A 26,331-nucleotide genomic window follows, 5' to 3' on the forward strand; every position below is an offset into this window, starting at 1 on the left:
TATTGCTAATATCTCAGGGTTTGGAAAAGATTTGTTTTTTGCACTAGCTGATTAATGAACATAACTAAATTGAGATAATAATTTAAACAAAATAACCCAGTGGTTTTGCCCTCAGTGGATTTTAGACTATAATTTTTGTAGTTATTCTTACATGCTTATTTTACAAAGCTAGAAGGGAAACTTCCTTTATCACTGAGGATAAAACTTTGCCAACATATTAAAAAATTTGCTAAATGCAAAATTTATGTAGGCATTTGTCTTGCTGTTTCAGGATAATATTGCTTCATAGCACCCTATTTTTATTCCCATTCCCTAATTCTCCCAGATTACTTGGTTGTTGATGAATACAATAACTTTCACCCCTGGACTAGGGCTCTGCCTACTAGGCCATATTGTGCCTTTAAGTTTCTTAAAGTCTGTCTGGAGCAGAAAATTTTGTAGACGCAGAAACAAGGGTGCCTTATCAATATCTAAGAGAGATTTTAGTGTCACTTCACTTGTGAGCGAGCCACCCACTGACAGCCTTTCTTCTACTGACAGGACAACAATCTCCTGAGAATGACAACACCATCAAGGACCTGCTCCCAGAAGATGCTGGGATCGACCACCAGACAGTTCACCAGCTGATTACAGTGCTCATGAAGTTCATGGCCAAGGATGAAAGCAGCGCCGAGTCAGACATCAGCAGCGCAAAGGCCTTCAACACGGTCAAGCGACACCTGTACGTCTTACTCGGCTATGACCAGCAGGAAGGTTGCTTCATGATTGCACCTCAAAAAATGCGCCTGTCAACTTGCTTTAATGCATTCATTGCAGGAATTGCCCAAGTAAGTGTAATAACAGCTTTCAGAAGTCACAACTTTATACTTTTAGTAGAAGCAAGGCATTACATACCATGTAGCCAACGTTGGTTCAGCATAAAGGTTTGTACAAATTGCTTGGTGTTATGCAGGAGTATGTGGAGGGGAATGTGAACATTAGTAAGAATTGGGAGCCTGGCTGAGGAATAGTGAGACAGAGAATGACAGAGAGAGAGACTGTGTGCGTGTGTGTGTGTGTGAGAGAAAGATGCTAACCTTGTAGCATATGAAGAGTGTCTGTACCTTGATATGATAGTTACATAATCATTTTACTATATTTGGTTTCTTTTTTTTTTTTTTGAGATGGAGTCTCGCTCTGTTGCCCAGGCTGGAGTGCAGTGGTGTGATCTCAGCTCGCTGCAAGCTCCGCTTCCCGGGTTCACGCCATTCTCCTGCCTCAGCCTCCCAAGTAGCTGGGACTAAAGGCGCCCGCCACCACGCCCAGCTAATTTTTTATATTTTTAGTAGAGATGGGGTTTCATCGTGTTAGTTAGGATGGTCTCGATCTCCTGACCTCGTGATCCGCCCATCTCGGCCTCCCAAAGTGCTGGGATTACAGGCGTGAGCCACTGCGCCCAGCCAGTATATTTGGTTTCTAGATCACTGTGCTTATTTTTTTTCAATTCCTAACCAAAAATACTTAAATTTGGTTTGTTAATTCTATGTTAGAAATTATAATTTTAGTTTATATTAATTTCAATTGTATCTTACTGAAGAAATCTTTCCAGTTAGAAGGAGGTTCTAATATTCACATGTTCCAATACTTTGTTTGGTGTAAAACAGCTAAATTTGGAGCTACGTAAAGCCTTATTTTCTCTGTGTGTTTCAGCTACTTTCCATTTGGTATTACACACTCAAATTTACATTTATCTATTAAAATTGCCATTTTATCAAACATTTTCATGCACAGTAAAAAAAAAAAAAAAGAATTGGTAGCCTGGTATCATCAAGGGAGCATGGGAGATTTTTTTCCTTTTGTAAAATGTACATACAATTTGCCATTTTAACAGTTTTAAGTGTACAGTTCAGTGGCATTGAGTAATTTTATGTTATTGTGTAACCATCACAAGCATCCATCCTCAGAACTTTTTTATCATCCTAAACTGAAACTCTGTACCCATTAAACAATAAGAGAGTATAGGCTTTTTTGTTTGTGTGGTTTTATTTTTTTTATTTATTTATTTGTTTATTTATTTTGAGACGGAGTCTCGCTGTGTCACCAGGCTGGAGTGCAGTGGCGCAATCTCGGCTCACTGCAAGCTCCGCCTCCTGGGTTCAGGCCATTCTCCTGCTTCAGCCTCTGGAATAGCTGGGATCACAGGCGCCCGCCACCACGCTCAGCTAATTTTTTTGTATTTTTAGTAGAGACGAGGTTTCACCATGTTGGTCAGGCTGGTCTTGAGCTCCTGGCCTCAAGTGATCCACCCACCTTGGCCTCCCAAAGTGCTGGAATTACAGGCATGAGCCACGGCGCGCCCGGCCACTGTTTGTGTGGTTTAAAAAAAAAAAAAAATCCTCTTCCTTTTTTGGCTTCAGGTGGAGAGAGTTGAATTAATCATACAACTTAACTTTATGCCACACCATCATCACTGGCTTTTCCATGTGCATCTGCTCCTTCTAACTGCTGTATTGCATGCCATGGTGGACAGACACCATACTTCACTCATCCATTCCCCTAGTGATGGACTCATATTGCTCCCAATGCCTCACTACCCCAAACAGTTCAGTAATAAGCATCTTTGTATACACACCGTATCAGCCAATGTGAGAATTCCTTAGGGAGATGGATCCAGAACAATTGCTGGGTGGTAGGGTAAATGTATGCCTAATTTGGTCAGTGCTACAAATCTCACTCTCCAGAACAGCTGCACCAATCTGCAAAGATAGAGGACTTGGGGCTACAGAGATGTGGATATGAATTTCAGCTCCACCTCTGTTATTAGTTGCTAGGGCTTAGGCACTCTCTGCTTGCTTGCTTATTGGTACACAGATTTCCTTTTTTGATAGATTAGAGAAAACATATTGCAAAGCACCTTGATCAATGCCTGTCTCATTGTAGGAACCCAATAGATGATTGCTGTTATTGTCTATTAGCTCAAATAGATTGTAACATAATGAACAAAGATGAGCAACGTGAGAGCAATGTGCGTGTAGTCGTCCTGTGCTGATGCTGATAACTGGATGGATCACTGCTTTTTCTCAGCTGTCACTGTTTCAGATACCACAGCCTCCCTCCCTCTTCTCCCCACCCTCTAAATCCACATTATGCATGTCTACTTTAGAAATATAAGCTAAAATCAAGGCTGGGCATGGTGGCTCATGCCTGTAATCCCAGCACTTTGGTAGGCCGAGGTGGGAGGATCACGAGGTCAGGAGTTCGAAACCTGCCTGGCCAATATGGTGAAACCCTGTCTCTACTAAAAATACAAAAATTAGCTGGGTGTGGTGCCGTGTGCCTGTAGTCCCAGCTACATGGGAGACTGAGGCAGGTGAATCGCTGGAACCTGGAAGGTAGAGTTGCAGTGAGCCAAGATTGCACCACTAAACTCCAGCCTGGGCGACAGAGTGAGACTCCATCTCAAAAAAAAAAAAAAAAAAAAAAAAGAAAAGAAAAAAAGAAATATAAGCTAAAAATTAAAAATTAAATTTTTATATGGGGTTTGTATAACTCCAGAAAACCCGTGTCAAAAATAACTTCCTAACATTTTGGCATATATTGTTCCCTCCAAATTTATACACATACATAATTTCATACTCATGTATGTCCGCACATCTTTACAATAATAGGTTCATATTATACATACTGATATATATGCCACCTTTAAAAAATTTTTTTATTTCAATGGGTTTTTGGTGAACAGGTGGTGTTTGCTTACATGGTTAAGTTCTTTAGTGGTGATTTCTGAGATTTTGGTGCAACCTTTTTAAACCTAAAATTTATTATGAAATTTATATCATGTAAATAAATTTGTATCATATTCTGTATAGTGGCTACATAGTTTTCTGTAGTTATACAAACAGTATTTTGTTTATCTAATCCCATATTATTGAATATGGAGGTTGTTTTCAGTTTGGGGTGACTATAAACAAAGCCATGTTGAATTTCTTTATACATACATTTTGGAACACTTGTCTGATTATGTCTTTGGGATATATTTAATGGCTGTATTAGAGGGTATGTGCTTTTTCTTTCTTTCTTTTTTCCTTTTTTTTTTTTTTTTTTTTTTTTTGAGACAGGGTCTCACTCTGGTAGCCCAGGCTGGAGTGCAGTGGTGTGATCATGGCTCACTGCGGCCTTGACCTCCCAGGCTCAGAGGATCCTCCCAGCTCAGCCTCCCGAGTAGCTAGGACTCGGGAGGTGTGTGCTCAGCCTCCCGAGTAGCTAGGACCTATAGGTGTGTGCCACCACACCGAATTAACTTATTGTATTTTTGGTAGAGACAGGGTTTCGCCGTGTTGCCCGAGCATACTCTTGGGCTCAAGCAATCTATCTGCCCTGGCCTCCTAAAGTGCTGGGATTGCAGGCATGAGCCACTGCACCTGGCATGTGCTTTTTCTTATTCCTGAATATATATTACTAAATTGTTCTCCTGAAAGATTGTATCAAGTTTGGTTGGTATAATACTTGGTTCAGATTGAACCAAGTATTGCCGGTCGTCTAGGAATTCCCATTTCTGCAGGTGGTTACCAATACTAGGTTTCTTCATTGTCTAGTTTAACTCTGGTTAATAGTTGAATGGACAAAATTTTATTTTCAATAGGTACTGAAACAAATAATTAATTAGATTAAAACTATTTTCATTTACAAGTTTCAAAAATTTTTTGTGAGGTTGGACTTTTCCTCCTTCTTGCGTACTAGCCATTACTTTTAATATTCTGTGGGATGCCTGTTAAATATTTTGCCTGTTAAAAATTTTAACCACTGGGATGGCTCAGATTTTTCCTTTTGACCTCTGAGTGTTCTTCGTAGTTTTCCATCAGTTATTAATATTTTTTCTATTTCAGGTTATGGACTATAACATTAACTTGGGAAAACACCTTCTCCCCTTAGTGGTTCAGGTGCTCAAATACTGCTCTTGTCCTCAACTCCGGCATTATTTCCAACAGCCGCCTCGTTGCTCCCTCTGGTCCCTAAAGCCTCACATCCGGCAGATGTGGTTGAAGGCCTTGCTTGTCATCCTTTACAAGGTGAGCTGGGTGGTCACTGCTGTTTTGGATGCAATGGTTCTCTTAGAGAGCATATAGCATTAGGAGAACACCTGAGTCTTTAGTTGAAAATTTTGTAGAATAGAAGTTTGACCTTCAGAAGGAAGATCAGGATATGCAATTACTGTTAAGAACCAAAGAGCTATTGAAATGAAAATAGAAATGGGAGGCCCTGTTAATATATGCTCTAAAAATGTTTAAAACAAAGAATGATAAATGGTAGGCTACTGATCAAGAACCTCTGTTTATACTCAGTCTTGTATTTTGTCTAAGTATTAATTATTATTTCAGAAAACAAAAGATATCTGAAATTGTATTCATCCACTAAAGGTTTATGCCAGATAATTTTCTTGAAAAGAAATGTAACTATGAACTGGCATGCATTGCTGTCAGTGGTTTGGTGAAGGAGGGAATGAATATGGTCCCTTGTAAAAATAAGGCCATGGGGGAGGGCGTGGTGGCTCACTGCTGTAATCCCAGCACTTATGGGAGGCCGAGGTGGGTAGGTTGCCTGACTCCGGGAGTTCGAGCCCAGCCTGAGCAACATGGCGAAATCCCATCTCTACAAAAAATTAGCCAAGCATGGTTGCACGTGCCTGGTCCCACCTACTTGGGAGGCTGAGGTGGGAGGATCACCTGAGCCCGGTAGGCTGCTATGATCACGCCACAGCACTCCAACCTGGGTGACAGAGTGAGACCCTGTCTCTAACTAAACAAATAAATAAGGCCATGAGCAGAATTTGTTTCTACTTCTCTCTCTCTCTCATATATATATTTATCCCCAAGAGATACTGCAAAAAGTATCCAGGAAGATCAGGTGGAAAAGCTTACCCTCTAAAATAACCATTTATCTTTTTCTCTCTCATTTCATTGGGCAGTATCCATACCGAGACTGTGATATCAGCAAGATCCTGCTGCATCTGATTCACATAACAGTCAATACACTCAATGCGCAGTATCATAGCTGCAAGCCCCATGCCACGGCAGGACCTTTGTACAGTGACAACAGTAACATAAGCAGATACAGCGAAAAAGAAAAAGGTACATATCTAAATTCTATCCCAAACCTAGCTTCACTACATAATAGATTTCTGGACAATGTTTTCTTAGGAGATAGAAGAGTGTTCCCAGATATCATTCTGGAGTAAAAAAAAAAATCACTTTCTTAATTTTCCAACTTTCCATGAATGTTGCTGCTTTAACTTTGAAATTGAGCATTTAAGAGGAATAAATGATGTGCTTCCAAAGCCTGTATCGTAAGAAATAATATTTTGTAAAATATTTTCTGCTGTTTGAATCAGGAGCCTTTGTAAGCCTTTTCTTACGTATTAGAAGCATCTCGTTTTGGGCTATAAAATAAGTCTTGGTTGGCACACAGTGGAGCCATTCTTTGTAGGTCTCTAGTTTGCCCTGGTCTTTGCGCTCATAGAGTTTCAATGGAGTCTAAGTTTGCTGAAGTGCTTTTTTCTAGACTTTTAATTTAATACAAAGTGATTCAAGGCAAGGGAAATGAAACATTTTTGCTGCATAGGTGTAAGCTATCTCCATTATCAACACTTTTTCTATTGCTACCTTTTTCTAAAAGGGGGCAGTAGAATGCAACTTTAGCTAGGGTAAAATTGCAGCCTGTTTTCAGGTGAGACACGAAGAACCAGGGTGTATATTTTTAGTTTTTAGTGTAAGTCACGGCTGACTAGATTTTAAATTGACATCATTTAATCTAGTCTTTGGAGAAAACCAAGTGTCCAGTGACCCTTTATGAGGTTAGTAGAGTCTGTTTTAGTAGGACTGCTCTGGAGATACCTCAAAAGTATAAATTGTACCAGTGTTCCTCTTTGTTATTGCTGAAAGTTCCAAAAATCTAGTTTGGCTACAGACGGAACTCGAGAACTAGGTTCTTTAAGTTCTGGTACCATTCAGATCCCTCCTAAAGAATATCTTGTCTACCAGTTTAGGGTTTAGTCTCTGGCAAATTGGGGAGATCTGTTAAGCTATGGATGTTTTCAGCGTGGGCTTAGTGTTTGGGCCAAACCCTGATGAACCTTTCTGGATGGGAGGCGCCATCTTGTGGTCTTTCAGTCTTGAGTGTTCAATGCATTTTGAAAATTGTTTCAAAGTTATGTAATGCAAGTCACGTAACTATTGGTTGGAAAAACTGCATTTTTCGAAGGATATTTTTCCAAAAAGGAAATAGAGAAGTAAAACAGATTATTGTGTTGCATTTCTCCAGAAACATGGGAATTTGATAGGCATTCCCATCTTTGTGGAAGTTCACTGGGTTTAAAAACAAATTCATTTTGATTAACATTTATTTTTATTTAATTAAAAAGTTTAGTATGGTTATTTCATCTAAAATGTACTACTTCAAGTTTCATTTACTTGTAGAATTTTGTGCATTAGAACAGGGTCAGTCCTTAAAACTTGATGTATATACTGCCCTTATGCTAAAAAAAAACCTTGAATAATCATAATCACACCTGAGCCTCATTTGTCATATAGGTAGATGTAAATACAGGCCAAACATTATGAGTTCAGTGATATTCAACTTGAATAGTAGGTAAACTCATTTATGATGCTATTAAATGCATTTTAGTAGCCTTTTCTGTTGCCACTTTGTACGTGGCTTTGGCCTTTCAAAAGGATGAAAGAAGAAAATTGGTTAAGTAAACTTTATGGGTTGCAACATATCAACTCTTTCCTCATTAACATATTTTGGGGTTTATCTTGGATTTTAAAATGGCCACATGGGTATAGAAGGGAGGACGTGGAAACAAGTTCAACAGGCACTCAAAGTGACCGGTTTGTTTATGTAGGATTAGGGATCATAAGTGTCAAAGATTCTTTCTGGGATTCATGAGATCCGTAATAGTTACACGTGGTAAACTCCTCAGAGAAGAGTCTTACTTTAATAGGAGGAAATGTTATTTTCTGTTTTCTTTTTCCTTTGTTTACCCTTTCAGTCCATAATCATTCGTGGAGCTTTTGAGATGACAAGTGGCTTTTCTAAGCTTTTTCTGTGTGTTGCGTGTCTCATTATCAAATGTAGAGTACAGTATTTTGCATTCACACCATATAAGGTGCATGTACTGTTAGGCTGTGTCTATGCCAGTTACCAAATCCCAGAAAGGCAGATTTTTTTTTTCTTTTTTGGAAAGCCCAAGATCCACTCATTTTGTTTAATTTCTTTCCGCCAAATCAGCCTGAAAATCCACGCAAAGCAGGCAAGTCCAAGCAGTGTCACAGGCTCCTGGAAAAAGTAGCTGACATCTATGTGTCATCTGGTGTTAAGCGCACTGGAAAAGTTTCCCAAAAAGGCGCTATTGGACTCTCAAGAAGCCTCTCCTTAAAAATGCTGCCAATTGTCATGTGAAAAGTGATGGGCAATCTTGTAACAGCTTGCTCTGTCCAATAGATGGAGAATTTGATGCCTGGATGAAATACCAACCCATGGCTAGACTTGGGCTGGTGCAGAAACTACCCCAGACCTTGTTCCGTAATGCTTTCATTGAAATGCTTGTGTAGACACAGCCTAAGAGAGAATAACCTCTTAAGTGTAATTTTGACTTTCTCTCCCCAATTAGAAGAAGATAGTGTTTTTGATGAATCTGATATTCATGATACACCTACTGGACCCTGCAATAAAGAGTCTCAAACTTTTTTTGCAAGATTGAAAAGAATAGGCGGCAGCAAAATGGTGAAATATCAGCCGGTTGAGATGAATGTTCAGAGAAGTATGAATTTTTTCTCTTAGTAATTTTATGCAGAAATGTTGTACTCTACTGTTTGTTTGGGGTGAAATCTTAATTTTATTATGTTACTACACATTTTAATACCGTTGATTTATATATATGTATGCACAAACAGTATATATATACACACATTTATATATATACGTGAATCGACAGATACATCATTAATGTCATGATCGTCTTTGAGAGCCATTGCTTGATTTGATTTGTTGCAAAATGTTTGCTTCTCTTCCACACGATTTGAATACAGTTTCCTAGATCTGCCTCAGCCAAAAAATGATCCCCTCTCCTATGCACAAATGAACAGAGCTGAGGAATTATCCCGAAGCCCGATTTTGGAAATCAGATCTTAAACTGCCATTTTGGTTTCTTTCATTCGTAAATTTTCCAGTTTTTGAAATTAGAACGAACCTTACAAAAACTTGGCCAGAAAGTTCGTTTTCCCTCCTGGTGGAGCTGGGATTGTGATGATGATTTATGCCAATTGTATGCCCAAGGATGAGGGGAAAAAATGGTGAAATCTCCAAGTAAAATAGTACTAGCTTTTTCTGTTTTGATCAGGTGAAATAGAACTGGCTGAATATAGAGAGACGGGTGCATTACAAGACAGCCTTCTCCACTGTGTGAGAGAAGAAAGCATTCCGAAAAAAAAGCTACGCTCTTTCAAACAAAAATCTCTTGATATAGGGAATGCAGACTCGCTTTTGTTTACATTAGACGAACATCGTAGGAAGTCGTGCATAGATCGGTGTGACATAGAGAAGCCTCCGACCCAAGCTGCGTATATCGCACAAAGACCAAACGACCCTGGACGTTCTAGACAGAACTCTGCTACGAGGCCTGACAATAGTGAAATCCCCGAGAACCCAGCTATGGAAGGGTTTCCAGATGCTCGAAGGCCTGTCATACCAGAGGTTAGGTTAAACTGTATGGAGACTTTCGAGGTGAAAGTTGACTCGCCGGTAAAGCCTGCTCCTAAAGAGGATTTAGATCTGATAGATCTATCCTCAGATTCAACCTCGGGGCCTGAAAAACACTCTATACTCTCAACCTCCGACAGCGACTCTCTTGTATTTGAGCCTCTTCCCCCTCTCAGAATAGTCGAGAGTGACGAAGAAGAGGAGACGATGAACCAAGGCGATGATGGCCCCTCCGGTAAAAATGCTGCCTCTTCTGCCTCCGTCCCCAGCCATCCCTCCGTCCTCAGCCTGAGCACAACTCCGCTTGTACAAGTAAGTGTGGAGGATTGTTCCAAAGACTTTTCTTCTAAGGACTCAGGAAATAATCAGTCAGCAGGGAACACTGACTCTGCCCTCATCCCTCTGGAAGACCCTATGGAGGCCAAAGGATCCTCAAAGCCAGAGTTGCTGCCAGAGTTCTCCTGCGGTAGCCCACTGACGCTGAAGCAAAAACGAGACCTCCTTCAGAAGTCGTTTGCTCTCCCCGAGATGTCACTGGATGATCACCCTGACCCGGGCACTGAGGGGGAGAAGCCTGGGGAGCTGATGCCAAGTTCAGGGGCAAAAACCGTCCTCCTCAAAGTTCCCGAAGATGCAGAGAACCCCACAGAAAGTGAGAAGCCTGATACCAGTGCAGAATCTGATACAGAACAGAATCCTGAAAGGAAGGTGGAAGAGGATGGAGCTGAGGAATCCGAATTTAAGATTCAGATTGTTCCCAGGCAGAGGAAGCAGAGGAAGATTGCTGTCAGTGCTATCCAGAGAGAGTACCTCGACATCTCCTTCAACATTCTGGACAAACTGGGAGAACAGAAAGATCCAGGTAAGCTCGCCTCTCTTCTTTCTCTCAGCCTTAACTTTAAGTTTGTGCATCTTGTTTGATAGGGTACTGGCACTGAATATGCATCAGACTCAAACTCTTATAATGTCAGGGTGTGACATTATAATGGCTTCTCAATCACTCTGAATCCTTCCTGTTTAATGGACAATGTTGGATGCAGATGTGGTTCTACTGGCTCCATAAATGTTTCTGTTTTTGTTGTTTTAAACTCTGCAGTCAATTCTTGACCACCCTTGGCAATGAGATGCATTGGTTAATTTGTATCAGGATAATCCAGGTATCATCTCAGCCTTCCTCAAACAGCAAAAGTCATTAACTTGAACTCTTTGCTTTCTTTTTTTCTCTGCCCTGTACTAGTGAGCTATGATATAGTCCAAAGAAGGAACCAATGTGAAGGCTAAAATAAAGCAAAGAGTGCCCTAGAATGATTAAGAATTGACTGTATAATCATTTACAGGGCATACAGCTGATTGTAGATACTAACCAAATATCAGAAACCAAAAAATACCAGTTACAGCCTAGACACTAACTCACGGTCATCACTTGGTGATGAAGTTATCACAGCCCATGGGTTTCCTGCCTCAGGGCCATTTCTTGTGTTTGCTTGGAGGCATTGTTTCTAAGAAAGATAACTTGAAAGAAATGGCAAGCCCATGATCCACCTCATCCTATAACAGTCTTCTGTAATGTTACCGCAACACTGATCAGAACCCATCTTCATTTCTTAGTTCAGATCTTTTAATAAAAGTTAATGGGGCTGGGCGTAGTGGTTCATGCCTGTAATCCCAGCATTTTGGGAGGCTGAGGCAGGCAGATCACGAGATCAAGAGATCAAGACCATCCTGGCCAACATAGTGAAACCCCGTCTCTACTAAGAATACAAAAATTAGTTGGGCATGGTGGCGCACGCCTATCATCCCAGCTACTCCGGAGGTTGAGGCAGGAGAATTGCTTGAACCTGGGAGGCGGAGGTTACAGTGAGGTGAGGTCGTGCCACTGCACTCCAGCCTGGTGACAGAGCGAGACTCCGTCTAAAAAAATAAAATAAAATAAAAAAGTTAATGGGACTTTAGAAAAAATGGAATTGGCTAGGGATGATTATTTTAGTAGATATATAGACTGTGGAATGTTAAAAACTGGTGAAGGTCTTAAAGACCTCTAGCCTAGCCCCTCATATTATACAGGAAGATACCGAGGCTTAGAGGAGGGGATGCACCAGGTCACATGGCCAGACAGAAGCAGTGCCTGATTCCAGTCACATTTTCCTGCTGTTCCACACAAATTCACTTCTAAGGGAATGCACTCGGCTTTTTTATTTGCCCCAGGCATTTCCAGAGGTTTCTAGCTGCCCTCTAGCTCCTAGCAGAGCTGTCTACCTCAAAAACGCGCCATAAAAATCTGTTGAATGAACATTGGCGTGTTCGGAAAGGGTCATGCTCCAGCCAGGCAGGGAAAAAACGGTCCTTGTTCATAACAAGAAAGTTTAAGAAGTTAAGAAGGCTTTCAGGGAAACTGGGACACCTTTTTATTGTTTGGGGCCAGGAACATGGTTGCATATGGAAGGAGGAGGGCATTGACCTAGAAATGATAGAGGTCTATAAGGCTGGTGCATACGAAGCTGAGGTCTACAGGGTGAGTCTCTGTGATGTGTAGGTTGCATGTAGGTTCTAGTGTGCAGGTTTGTGTGTGCAACTGTGTTGGCTTCTTTATTCACCCTTATGTTTGATTGTTCCCCAGACTACCAGGGAGGAAATTATTTGTTAACAGAACAGGGGAAAAATACATGATAGTTATAACATGTCTTTAAAATGGCAAAATATTATTTTACTGTCATCATAATTGTATGTCTCCATAAGGCTTTGCCTCCCACTGACTCTGATCTGATCTCTTCTGCCCCTCCTTGCTGGGCATGGGAAGGAGTCCCGTGTGCTCAGAGCATGACCCAGGCGTCCCCAGACTTTCCTGCGTCCATCATCAGGAGTGAGGGAGGCCCATACACTTGCCCCTCCAAACCCTCCCAAACGCACAGCCTTGCCCCCGCTAACTGCCGGGAGTCCAGGACTAATCTCACTGTGCACTTCACTCTGTTTATGTCAGTCCCTAGAGTACTGGGTCGTCCTCCATATCCCTCACTCAGAGCTCCACAAGGCCTTGCATACCTTCTGTTCTGAAGCTTTCTCCTTCGTTACCCTGACTCCTGAAACCCTTCCCCTGTGTCCTAGGAAATTCATGGTCCTTCATGAGCAAAATCCCTCACACACATTCTCCTCTATTTCCCTTGCCTTCTGAGTCTAATGGAAGCCCAGCTCTCCCTGAGGACATTGCTTTCCCTACAGCCCATGTCACTGGACTTGGCCAGGGGCAGCATCTTCCTTGCTCCACACTGCCCCTTTCAGACCCTTCCCTTCTTGTCTCTAGAAACCCCCTCTCTGAGCTGCATACCCTCAGATCACGGCACCCACTACTTGCATTGCTGCATCATCACGAACCCTGGCTCTTCCTCACTTGTTGACAAATTTGATTCGTGGCCCTTCTTATTCTTTCCTAAATTATTCCTGTCTTAATTCCTGTGGATTTTAATATTAGTGTAGATGACACTCTTGACACTTGGTTTCCTTGAATGCATCTTCTCCAGCAATTGTTTTTTTATCCTCCACCTTAGCTCAGCTGCTCACACCCAGGGTCACATTGCAGACCTTATTATTTGCCAATAACTGCAACCTCTTCATGATCTCAGTTTCATCTCTCATCCTCTGATTACCATTTCTTCTCTCCCTGGACAATTGTGTATTGATCCAAGTATTTTTTGCTGTCCCTCCCCTACTTCATGTCTTTTCTCCTTACTCAACTTAAACTCAAGGCTATCAATGTAATCCCTCCCTGCCTGCACCCTCTTGGGCCTTTCCCTTTTTAGATTTGCTTGGCTAAACACAACCTGTGTTAAATTCAACTCTCCCTCTACCAGTACCTGCACCTATCAGATGAATGTGACTGGGTGAAAACACATAATGCATTGTTCAAGAAATTAAAAGAAAATTAAGAAACGTGCTTGAATTCCTTAACATGACCAGTGAAAACATAGATCCAGGATTGGTCAGCAATAGCACATGGGCCAAATCTGTCCCACTGCCTGATTTTGCAAATGAAATTGTATGAAGTGCAACTACATGCACAAAATAAAATTTAAAAAAAGAAAAACAAAAACACATAATGTTGGCTGGTATCATTTTAAATTAATGGCCATGAACCTCGACTGGGTCCTTCAACCTGACAATCATAACGTATTTTCCTGGTCCATTCACATTTCCAGTCTCCTAAATGACTATTTCATAGCTACTTTTCTCCCCGAACTTTCAATAAGTCTTGCAATTGACATAATTAGAAGGACTTTCCACAGCCTCCTATCACCTTATCTGCCCACCTTCCAGCTTCTGCACCTACACACCTGGACTTCCTGGCTGGGGCTGTATGTAGGTTAACTGTCTGTATTCCTGTCTACACCCAGCCTTTCCACATGTGGACACGATTCTATCTCTCTCGCTTACTCAAGAATATAGGCCCCTAAAATTCTCCCTTCTGTATCCTCCCTTAGTATTTTTTTTTCCTAAAGGACCCTTGATTTGAGCCTGCAAACATAATCTTATTTCTCTTTCTTAAACAAACAAAAGCACTTGATCCATGTTCTCCCAACTATTAGCCCATTTTACTCCTTTCCTTGTAGCAAAACATTTTGGAAGAGATAGAATAGAGTTGTCTCTCCCAAATTCTATTAGAGTTGTCTCTTCCAAACTCTATACTAAAACATACTAATGAATTAAAATTAAAAGAAAACAAAAACACATAATGTTGATTGGTATCATTTTAAATTTTGGTATCATTTAATTTTTGGTATCATTTTTAATGTTTTAGTATAGAGTTTGGAAGAGACAAACATTAGTATAGAGTTTGGAAGAGACAAACATTAGTATAGAGTTTGGAAGAGACAACTCTATACTATCTCCAATTTTCTTCCATTCTGTTATTTCTAAAAGCTGTTCATAAGCCGGGCATGGTGGCACACACCTGTAGTCCCAGCTGCTTGGAGTGCTGAAGCAGGAGGATCTCTTGAGCCTGGGAGTTGGAGGCTGTAGTGTGCTATGATTGCACTTGTGAATAGCCACAGCACTCCAGCCTGGACACCATGGTGATACCCTGTCTCTTAAAAAAATCATTCCTATGAAGCTTTCATTCCTACTATTTCACCCAAAGAGCAGTTGTCAAGGTCACCAGTGTCCTTCACTGCTAAATCTGTCAGCAGTCAGTCATGAGGTCTGATGCTGACATATCTGCAGTCTTTGACACCGTTGGTCACCCCGTCATTCTCTTTGGTTCCTCTCTATTTCCTTAATGACAGAGTGACTTGTGGTCTCTGTCCTTGATCCTAGTCTCTTCTCTATGAACTCTCCCTCTCTCAATGGTCTCATCTGGTTTTAGCCTTTACATATTGTCTGTATGCTAAGACAACCATCAGTGACCTATTGCGGAAATAATGCTGTGTAACAAACACCTCAGCAGCTTACAACAAGTATTTATTTAGTTCGAGAGTCTACGACTCACCTGGGGATTGGCCAAGGCTGGGTGGCTAGGCTCTGCTTCTCATGCCTGTTGACCTCGACCTGGACCTTCTTGAAGCCTGGAAATATTCTGCCATGGTGATGGCAGAGTCACAAAAGAACAAGCCGTGTTGCACAGGCACTTTCCAAGCCTCTGGCCATGTTATTCTTGCAAACATTCTGTCAGCCAAAGCAAATCACATGGCTGAACCAAAGTCAAGAGGGGAAATATACTCTCCCTCTTTAGTGGTAGAACTTTAAAGTCACATGGTGAAAGGCATGGATTCAGGGAGATATGAAGAATTGGGGCCAAATCTCTCAAATATTGCATGGGACTATTTTTACTCATATGAAAATATTATCTGTTGTTTATCTGAAATTAACATTTAACTGAGCATCTTCTATTTAATCTGGCAAACTTAATCTACCTTCAAAACACATCCAGAATGTGGCACCTTCTTCTTACCTCCACTGTTTCCACTCTGGCCTGAGCCACTGACATCTCTGACCTAGATGAACTGCTAGAGCCTCCTGACTTTAGAAAAAATGGAATTGGCTAGGGATGATTATTTTAGTAGTATTTTATTTAGTAGTAGTATTTTACACTCCTATTACCTTCATGTCCTCTCAACACAACAGCCGGAGTGATCTTTTAAAATAGGAGATTACACCATTCCCCTGCTTAAAGACTTCCAGTGACTCGCTATTTCTTTCATAGCAAAACACAAGTTCTTTAAATTCCTGCAAAGCCCTATGTGGTCCTAGTCCTCATTGGCTCTCAACTGCATTCACACTATTCTCACCACAATGCTACCTAGCCACAGTGACCCCTTGTCAGGTCTTGAACACCCCCCTTTGTATTCTTTACCTTTGGGCCTTTCCACTGATTGCTCCCTCAACCTGGAGCTGCCAAATATCTGTCTGGCTCATTCTCTCCCTTTTAATTCTTTGACCCAACACCAGGTTCTCTGCGATGCCCTACTCTCCAGCCCCTACCTGGCATCTTGATGTCTGTCTTTCTCTTCTCTGTTTCTCTCCTACAGAGAATTGATCTTCCAACATACAATAATTTATTCACTTTTATGCGTATTAATTATTGTCTGTCTCTCCCCTCCCAAATGAAAGCTCCTGAAGGCAAAGATTTTGTCTGATTTGTTCACTGACTCTATCACAAGTGACTAATAGAGAGCTGGCAAATGTCTGATGAAGGAATGAAAGGATAGCCTGACATTTTCTTCCCATCACTATAAAAATTGAATACAAATATTTTAAGCCAAGTGGATAGCTCTATTCAGATATTTATCTTAAATTTATGCAAGTAAAATCTTTCATAAAATGATGGAGGGCTGAGGAAAGATTGCCTCGCTAACAGAATCTTAGTACACTAATGCTTATTACCGACCTTCTTACAGTAAGACGTTTCTTTAAAATTAAAGATACACCAAGGATTTTAATAGGGATACCAAGGCCAGGCATGGTGGCTTATGCCTGTAATCCGAGCACTTTGGGAGGCCAAGGTGGGTGTATCACCTGAGGTCAGGAGTTCGAGACCAGTCTGGCCAACATGGTGAAACCCCATCTCTACTAAAAATACAAAAATTAGCTGGGCGTGGTGGTGTGTGCCTGTAATCCCAGCTACTCAGAAGGCTGAGGCAGGAGAATCACTTGAACCTAGGAGGCAGAGGTTGCACTGAGCTGAGTTCATGCCACTGCACTCCAGACTGGGCAATAGAGCAAGACTCCATCTCACACACACTCATATACACACACACAAATAGGCATACCCAAACTCTAAAAGGCTTAATAATCTTTCAGAGAATCTTTGAAAATCAGCTTTAAGCTTTTTCACTAACATTACTGGTGAGATTATTAGGCGTTAGTTGTAGCCTGCATAGAATGCAGGCCAGTAAGGGTAAGAGAGATAATTATGCATGTTTTTGATTAGTAGTTTGGGGAGGATACCTAAGAGAAAAATCATAGCTGACCTTTACTATCTTAATGGCTAAAGTAATTTAACATTAGTCATTATGCTTTATTAAGAGGGTTTGGGAAACTTTACAAGAGTTATGCTTTTTTGTTATCAAGAGGTTATTAATCTGGCAACCATACCTACTTGAAAGGCCTCTGAGAATCAAAAATAGATGCTTCGAAATCAGTGCTCAGAAACCTTTCTCCTAGACGCTTACCTAGGATCTGTTCTACAGTTTAGCAAGTTTAATGATCATCTAATAATAGAACGGCATTTGTTTCCTTAAAGTGTATGTTTGTATGAATGTATGAGGTTTGCTCTCTGGCAAGAAAAAACAATTTGCACCATGACAAGGATGAGACAGAAACACTATTAAGCTTAAGAACTTGAAGCCATTTAGGGTTGACATCCCTGAATTCCAGTACAGTGTAGTCATGGGAGCCCATGGTGGTAACTCCAAGCCAGCAAGATGCTCAGTATATTCACTGCATGGTGCTGCCTAAGATGGCAACAAGGTTTGGAAAGAAGCCAGTAAACTTTTCAGCAGGTTTTGAAAAATAATTTGTAGTTACCTAGAATAATGTGGGACAGAGTGTTTCCCATTACTGATAGGTTAATAAGACAATATTATATGCAGAAAATATTTCACTTTAAATTCAACATTTGTCAAATAGGAGAGCCAATGACAGTCTGTTTCTTGCTCAACAAATAAAATACAAAATCTGAATTAATCATGCATATTTATTTCGGGTTGAGTACAGTCCATGCTCCTAAATCACTTAAGGGTTAGCGAAGGTTATGGGCAAGGAAACAGACAATTAGATTATAGTGTGGTAAGTCTGGAGAAGGTTAAAGACAAGGTGCTCTGTAATTACATCAAAAGGGCACCTGACCCAGCATTTTTGTTTGTATATTTTTGTGGAGAGAGGTTGTAGAAGCCTCCCTAAAGGAGGAATTTTCTATATAAATTGAGACGCAAATGATAAGTAGGAAATTGTCAGACAAAGGTGGAGTACCTAGACAGGAGATAGGGATGAACTATTAAGCATATTTAGGTCTTAGATGAAAAGAAATTTAGTACAGAAAGGTTAAGGAATTTGTTTGGGGATATGCATTGTGAACAGCTGAGCTTTAGCTCTGTAATTTTGCTATCATTAATCTCCAAAAGGCAGATCCATAGGTGCAGAATGTCACATAGAGTCAGCTCTCCCTGGAGCATTGTAACTAGTGTATATGTAATTCCATGAAAGTAATTATTAGGTCAGGAAAGTGTATAAAGAGTTGAATGGTTGTAGTAGACAAGAGGGAAAAGATATAGAAAAGCTTCTTCAACTTGCTTTTAATCAGTGTCCTGAGTTTTAAATAATATTTCTGTTTGTAGATCCTTCTACTAAAGGACTTTCAACTTTGGAAATGCCACGAGAATCTTCATCTGCCCCTACGTTAGAAGCAGGTGTGCCGGAAACAAGTAGCCATTCCTCAATATCAAGTAAGATTTCCTCTGCTGATTATTTCATCTGTACATTTATTTTGGAACACTGTCTGCTGCCTTGTTTTCAATTTTCCCAATCTTGGTATTGTATATATATTTTAATGTTGCATCAGCTTCCTTGGTGACAGTATGTTGTATATTCTCAGAGACCCTGAGGAGTAGGATGGCCCACTTTCGTCCGTTTCTCTAGTGTTTGATAAATCACTATGGTTACTGACTGGCCAAGTATCCTAATTTGTTAAGGAATGATCACTGAATTCCATTATTCAATAAAATAAAAATCGTATAACCTGAACATAAAACACGGAATGGGTTTTGGGGCTCATGAAAAGCATTGTCTATGGCAGAATTTTACATGGAACACTTTTATTTAATTTGAGTCGCCTCCATCATTGACAAAATTTGATCTAGGTTATCGTAAAATAAATGTATGATATATCATATTCCCAAAGTCATGACTGAATTTAGCTCTTTTGGATTGGAGAGTGGAAATGGCACGACATTTTACAGGACCTGTAGGAGGCGAGTATTTTGAAACTGGCTTCTGTTACTGGGTCCTAGATTTTGTCCATGGGAGCTTGAGTTCCACTGAAGTTCCATAAGCGTGTCCACATGTCTCAGTGGGGTTAATTACGAGACTTTAGCATGAGACATTCTTACCAAGAATCAGAGATATGAACACAGATGCAATTTCTATAAACCTTTGTCATATGTGCTGATAAATGTTGTGTTTCATGTGGACATTGCCTGAAAAGCTATTTAATAATTTTCATTTGACCATCTTTTGATGATCCTGAAAAAACAGATAAAGATCTTAAATACTGGACTGGTAGTTTGGAACATCATCATCTTCATTGTTCATTCATTCATGCATTCATTCATTCAGCAACTCTTTACTAAGTGTCTGCTGGATGCCAGACACTGTGCTTGGCACTGGAGGTCAAAAGTGAATAAATAAAACACCGCTTGTTCTCCAGGAGTTTGCAGTCATAATAGTAATTATAGCTACTATCTATTTAACATCTATCATGTGCCAGGCATTGTGCCAAGTGGCTCACACACATTGTTATCTGATCCAATTCTTACATCAACACATGCGTGATAGATGTTGTTGGCCCCATTTTATAGATTAGGTAATTGAGATCCAGAGAAGCTAAATGACTTGCCTAAAGTCAAATATCTACTAAGTGATAGAGTCAGGAATTGATGCTAGGCCCTTTAGACTTACGAACCCATGTTCATTTTTAGTATACCACACTTCCTTTAAATAATTCAAATTCAGTTGTAATAAGGATTATGGAAATTCTAAGAAATAGTTTCCAAATGACAGTTATTTGCCCTTTTGGTAGCAAAGAAGAATGGCTAGTTCTGAATCTAATTATTCTTCTTTTATTACAAAAATCTGTTTGATCACATGATAAAATGCCAATTTTATGACCACATACTAAAATCATAAAAGTGTATCTTCTCCTAATTTGTATGAGTTATCTTTAATAAAAGATAGTGGGCTGGGTGTGGTGGCTCACGCCTGTAATCCCAGCACTTGGGAAGCTGAGGCAGGAGGATCACTTGAGCCCAGGAATTCGAGACCAGCCTGGGTAACATAGTGAGGCCCCAGTCTCTATAAAAAAATTAAAAATTAGCCAGGCGTGGTGGTGCACACCTGTAGTCCCAGCTACTGGGGAGGGCACAGTGGGAGGATTGCTCAAGCGTGGGAGATGGAGGCTGCAGTGAGCTGTGATTGTGCCACTCCACTCCAGCCTGTGCACCCTGTCTCAAAAAAAAAAATGAAGAAATAAAAAGATAGTGAATTAGAGTATAATTTGAAATAGGATTATTAGCTCAGTAGGACTCAAATGATAGTTAAATATACCATGAAATGAATTTACAAATTACAAATGTTTCATGATCCCAAAGTCATGATTGATCTAGACTTTGGATTTAGCTTAGCACTTAATTAGATTTCCACCTTTCTCCTCCTTGCCATTAAAAGCATGCATTCTATAGCTCTTGGTGGTGTGTTCTTGGAGGCATCATGCCTGGTACCTTATACACTGAGCTAAACATTAAGGGTTTTATTCTCAGGGAATTCTGCTGTCTTTGAAAACACCTGAGAATTGAAGAAATTATTCAATCATCAGAGGTTTAAAATTTTCATTTGATTGAGTCTTCTAGATGCTGCTAATTTTTCAATTTGTTACATCTTCAAAAAGAATTCTGCTTTTGAATTTTACTTAAAGTTGTGCTTTTCAAGTGAGTCATAACATTGTAAGTTTTACCAATCAGTGGCAAAAACCAGAGATGTTTAGTATTAGGTTGAGTAGTCATTTCCATGAGTTAGGTTAATATTGACTTTAAGACACAAGAATTCCCATCACATCCTTCCCTTTTGATCAGTTTATCAGCTGGTTATTTCATAGCTAAATGTGTTGTGACCACCATTAATCAAACAGCATGCTAGTTACATTAAAAATAATGTTATAATTGATTTCACATCATACCAAGTTGCCACCTTGGTGCCATGATTGTGAAACGTGTGTATAACATTGAAGAGTTTCCAGGGGCCATGAGGTCATCCCGGTCTCTACCATCCCTTTCTAGGGCGTGTAGTTGATAGCTTCGGTTTCTGAAGTTGTTCTTATAACACAGAGAATAACCACAAGTTATCAAATATACAAGGTATTTGGGGTCATGCAGAAAAGTTGCATCCATGATGCTCTGCCTCTCTCACTGGGCTGGTTGGTAGGGATTGGTGGGACTGCTGGGAATAGGACCAGAGGAGACTGCTTTCCAACTCAGCAATCTACTGGCAAAAGTGTTTTTCATTGTTTTCTGGTTTGGAAATGCTAATAATTTGACATTTCACTGATGGGATATGTTTCAATGCTTAACTTACAGGATAAAAATGTTACCACTTTTTAAAAACAAAGATGTGTACTAGAATATACTCGTGGAATATTGTTTGATTCACATTTTTCAAACAGTAGGCAGAGGCTCGCACAGAAATTGAAAACAGCATTGACTTTGGAGTTGATATGTTTTGGTTTTAGGACCACCTCAGTGGCTGACTGGTTCCAAGTCATATAATTTCATTTGCTTCAATTTCTCTCTCTAAAAATTGGGGTTGATATGTGTCATCCTACCCTAAAATATACACGCACACACACACGTCATGTACACACGCACACATACACAAGGACCTCATGGGGCTATGAGGAAGATGGAAATAATGTATGCACAAGCTCTGTTAAAGAAAGTTAAGCCATACATTTAAATTTGTTATTTGTCTTAAATCATTTTTGAAACATGGCAGGGTATATAATTTTAAAAGTAGATGAAGATAACCATATTTCATTCAGTTATAACTGGGATAAATATTTACAGGCGACAAATCAGTGCTAATGGGCACTGTTACCATCCTCACTGTGTGAAGAAAGGTATCCGGAACAGCAGAGTACCTTAATTTTTCATTTGAAAAGAAGCATACAATTTACCAAAAATTATGAATAGCAAATGAAGGGTCAATTAAAATTCTATATGGATGTGTGGAGCCTCTGTGTGCTGTGGAAATTTATTATTATAATCATCTCCTAATTTCCTCCATCTAGCTCAGTATAGGCAGATGAAAAGGGGATCCCTGGGAGTTCTGACAATGAGCCAGTTAATGAAGCGGCAGCTGGAGCATCAGTCTAGCGCCCCCCATAACATCAGCAACTGGGACACTGGTGGGTCAAGCTTTTTCTTCTCATTCTACCTCTCGGATTAGCGAATGCTACTTTCTCTGTGTCCACTCTGCTCCCTTGTTAAAGAATAGATTTTCTCTCATGTTCTTTGGTTCAGATAATTTTTCAAAACCACCTAAGGTAATTAGTAAGTCTATTTAAACTTCCCAAGTGTTCTAGAGTAACACGCTGTTCCGTTGAGGCTGGCCCAACTCTTGTTCTCTCTAAGACCCAGATTCCAGATATTAGGTTATTGATCTGGGGAGGAGGGAATGGAACTATGGTTTCATGATGCAAATAAAAAAGAAAACAGATTATCAATATTCTCTGTTGTATAAACTACAAAGTATGCCCCAAATGAGGGAATATTTATAGTAATACTAATAGTGATAAAAGTTGTCAGCTTAGTGACATCATGATCTGCCAGTAGGTTTGGGAATATGAGTTCTGTGTTTTAGCCAGCAGGGTCACCAGGTTGCAGCCACACACCCCCATGCTCATAAGATGGAACTGCATCTAACCTCAATTTTAAAGTAAGAATTGACTGCCATGACATGTCTATTCTAAACATGATCACTCTGCATTTTCTAAACTTTGTTACCACGTTTTGTACGTGTAATACCTTATCAAGCCAGTAGTACAGCCACAATCCTCTTTTAAGTGCCTGCCTTTTCTGTTTTTTTTTTCTATAATTAAATGGGTCATTTGAGTTACAAGATTCTATATGTGAAAACACCTTTGCAACATGCATGCACCACTAAAATGTAAGGGCTTATGATGGTGATATGCTCTGGGGCCTACCCTTGGATCGGACTCTTTTAGTATCGTGATTAATACTTTCTGGCTGCAGTGATATGAGATTATTTTAATATTCTTCCTGATGACTATGAATTATAATATCCACAAAAGCAAAATATTGAGATACTTTTATTTTCTTCAAAGCCATAGTATTTATGTACATAATTTTACTTGCCCTCATTATTCTTAGAGAGAGAGAGAGAGAGAGAGTGCTAGTCTAGATAACTAAATCCCACACAGCATACCCAATCTCACATTTAACAGATAGTTTCAACTCTCCTGGACTTTATAAGGGTTCTTTACATTGTAAAGGTTTAGTGTTTTCTCTTCATTTTAGTGATATGTGGTAGTGAGCAGTGAATAGCCAAGAGCCAACAGGCAAGGGAGAGAAGGAGAAAGACTGGACAGCCAACCTCAGGAGTTCACTGGGTTTGAATGAAGTCTTTCTGCCTACACCAAAGAGGACTGTGCTTTCTTCTTTATGGATATGAAGTGATGTAAGGAACTGAGAATGGCAGCTTTTGTTTGATTAGGTCTCCGATAATTAAATGATGATGTGAGGGCTCTGAAGATGATTTTTACCTTGCTTCTGTTTTCTGCAGCAGGTAGCTCAGCCTAAGCTAACCAACCAGTTTAGATTCCGACTACGGTGACAACCTACTTCAATGGGCACAGTAGTTATAAAAAGGCAAACTGATCTCAATTTTCAGTCCAAATTTTAATCTAAGAAAATCTACATGATGCCAAATAACCCATTTAACAGTATTTTTCACTTTTCAACCAAATTTCAATCTTGTTCATGTCACTCTGGCTTGTCATTTAATATTTCCCATTTATATGCTGTCTGAATTTCTTTCCCGAGTTTTCCTGGGCCTGTTTTCCATCCTCCAAATTGGTTCTCGTGGTTCTCGAGTCACCAAGTCCTACAAGCGTCATCTCAATATTCTTGTTTTGATTAGCGCCAGAAAAAGTCCTCCTCACATCCGAGCCTAGGGGAGAGTCTGTGACTGTGTAGTACAATGTTAGGTGGCATGTCACTTTAAACTACACGTGTAGATTCAGTAATTTGCTGGTCTCCACCAGAACAGATGTGGCCATGTAGGCACCTGAGAAAGGCAGCCTAAAACGTGGATCTGATCAGTTCACATCAGCACACACCAGCTCCACCCTGAGAGCTGCCTCTTCTCCACCCATGCATATGAGACCTGCCTCTTCTCCACCCATGCATGGCGCCATGACTTACTGCTTTGCCTCATCTTTCATGTGAACAAACATTTTTGAAGCACCATGCCTCCATTTTTGCCCCCTCCCCCTTATTCCTGTTCCCCATCCCTCAGTCCAACACCTGTCATTTCCTTCTACCAGTTCCACATGTTTCCAGTATGACCTTTCTGGCCATTGCCCCAAATGATCACTTATGTACTTACTGATTTGCATAAAACATTTCTGTCATGGCTGTGATATTAGCCTTTCGTTTCCTATCTGGAGATATGAGATTTGAACTTTTTTGTGGGGGCAGGGTGGGGTGCTTGTCTGGACTTTTTGAGATAGTTTTAGATGCTGTCCTGCTTTTAGTTGCATTTCATAGAACTGAATGGCAGGTTTGTAGTGAAGCCCCAAATAACCCTACCCTAAAATCTAGGATGTGTTCTGTAAATGTTAATAATACATAGTAACAGTGACCAAAAAATTGGCCCCCAGAGATGATTGGTTAAATTCTTTGTGTTCTAAATGGTGCTAAGATGACCACATCAAAGATTGAAACCCTCTATTTATCCACAGAACAGATACAGCCTGGGAAACGCCAGTGTAACGTGCCAACGTGCCTAAACCCTGACCTGGAGGGACAGCCATTGAGGATGAGAGGTTAGTTGAGTCACAGAGTCTCTGGCTGTAAAAGCTGAAGGAGACTGGACATGTCCATCATTTGGTCACCCAGCAGGTGCAGGCTTTTTCTTAGCAGCTCCATGGAGTGGGGATGACCTTTGCCCAAACACCCCCAGTGGCTGAGAGTGCGTGACATCTCATCTTTGAACATGGCCAACAGTTCTTCCTTATAGTGACTTTCTAACCCTTGCACACAAAACAAGTCTAGTCTTCTCTCTCATATATATATATATATATATATATATATATATATATATATATATATATATATATATATATATATTCAAGCCATTCTCCTGCCCCAGCCTCCCGAGGAGTAGCTGGGATTACAGGCATGCACCACCGCACCCAGATAATTTTTGTACTTTTAGTAGAGATGAGGTCTCACCATGTTGGCCAGGCTAGTCACAAACTCCTGACCTCAGGTGATCCACCTGCCTCGACCTCCCAAAGTGCTGGGATTATAGGCATGAGCCACCATGCCTGGCCTCTTCTATAATTTTTGGACATTGCTTATTCCCTCAGTCCTTTCTGGACCAGACATTCCTAGGTCCTTCAGCATTCCTCCTCAGACATATCAGTTTTCCATATCATGCCATATCTACTCTTCTGAGCATGGTCCAGCTAATCTGTATTTTTTCTAGAATATTGAGGTCATAGGCTCTCTGAAGTATACATTGAAAAGATTCACTTGACTTGATGCTGCTCACAGAAGCAAGCTGAAGGCCAATCTGTGCTAAGGTCAGAATATTCATTTTCAAAATTAATCCCATGAATTTTAATTACCAAAGTAGTTAATTGTTACCTTTGTTCTTTTTTAATTGAGAAGGCAGATTAACCTATCATTGGTAGAAAAGCAGAATACCCAGAAAGAATTATAATCCCATCTCACAACTAGTCTTTTAAATCAAGTAGACCTATTTTTCTAGACCATGTCACTCTTCTAATTTTCCTAAGGAATGAGGTGCTATTGATCTCCAGCTTTTGCTCACATTTCTTTGGCAATGAATAACAGTTTTAGTCCCTGTACTGGATGAGGTAAGATTCTTCTCATCTATGGGGCTAGGAAAAGCTTTGATGAGTAGAAGTAAGGGTGGTTGAACAAATCTTTGGTGCTTGTTCATGATCTGGTGACTCAGTAGCAGCAAAAGTGGAATGAAGTGATGAGAACACTAAGATGGAAAGTCAGTCTCTTTCATGGTAAACTCAAGAGCCCATCAGTACAGCTGGGGGACTGATCCATGCATGCCTTTGAG

General features: G+C 40.3%; 1 protein-coding gene across 18 annotated transcripts in view; it reads left to right on the forward strand.

The window, feature by feature from the left end:
• Window positions 1–26,331, forward strand: part of UNC79 (unc-79 homolog, NALCN channel complex subunit) — a 310,032-nt gene that overhangs the window by 214,470 nt on the left and 69,231 nt on the right. For 11 of the 18 annotated variants that reach the window (XM_055097973.2, XM_063596389.1, XM_008958226.5 and 8 more), the window contains 8 exons: window positions 541–827; window positions 4,866–5,048; window positions 5,945–6,107; window positions 8,648–8,797; window positions 9,377–10,597; window positions 18,558–18,665; window positions 22,277–22,393; window positions 24,971–25,054. In XM_055097973.2, the coding sequence (XP_054953948.1) occupies window positions 541–827; window positions 4,866–5,048; window positions 5,945–6,107; window positions 8,648–8,797; window positions 9,377–10,597; window positions 18,558–18,665; window positions 22,277–22,393; window positions 24,971–25,054 (2,313 nt within the window). The remainder of the gene's footprint in view (window positions 1–540; window positions 828–4,865; window positions 5,049–5,944; window positions 6,108–8,647; window positions 8,798–9,376; window positions 10,598–18,557; window positions 18,666–22,276; window positions 22,394–24,970; window positions 25,055–26,331) is intronic. The other 7 variants (XM_034938044.3, XM_034938045.3, XM_057299780.2 and 4 more) reach the window with 5 other exon arrangements.

The sequence above is a fragment of the Pan paniscus genome, chromosome 15, assembly GCF_029289425.2.
Source record: "Pan paniscus chromosome 15, NHGRI_mPanPan1-v2.0_pri, whole genome shotgun sequence".
Lineage (NCBI taxonomy): Eukaryota > Metazoa > Chordata > Mammalia > Primates > Hominidae > Pan > Pan paniscus.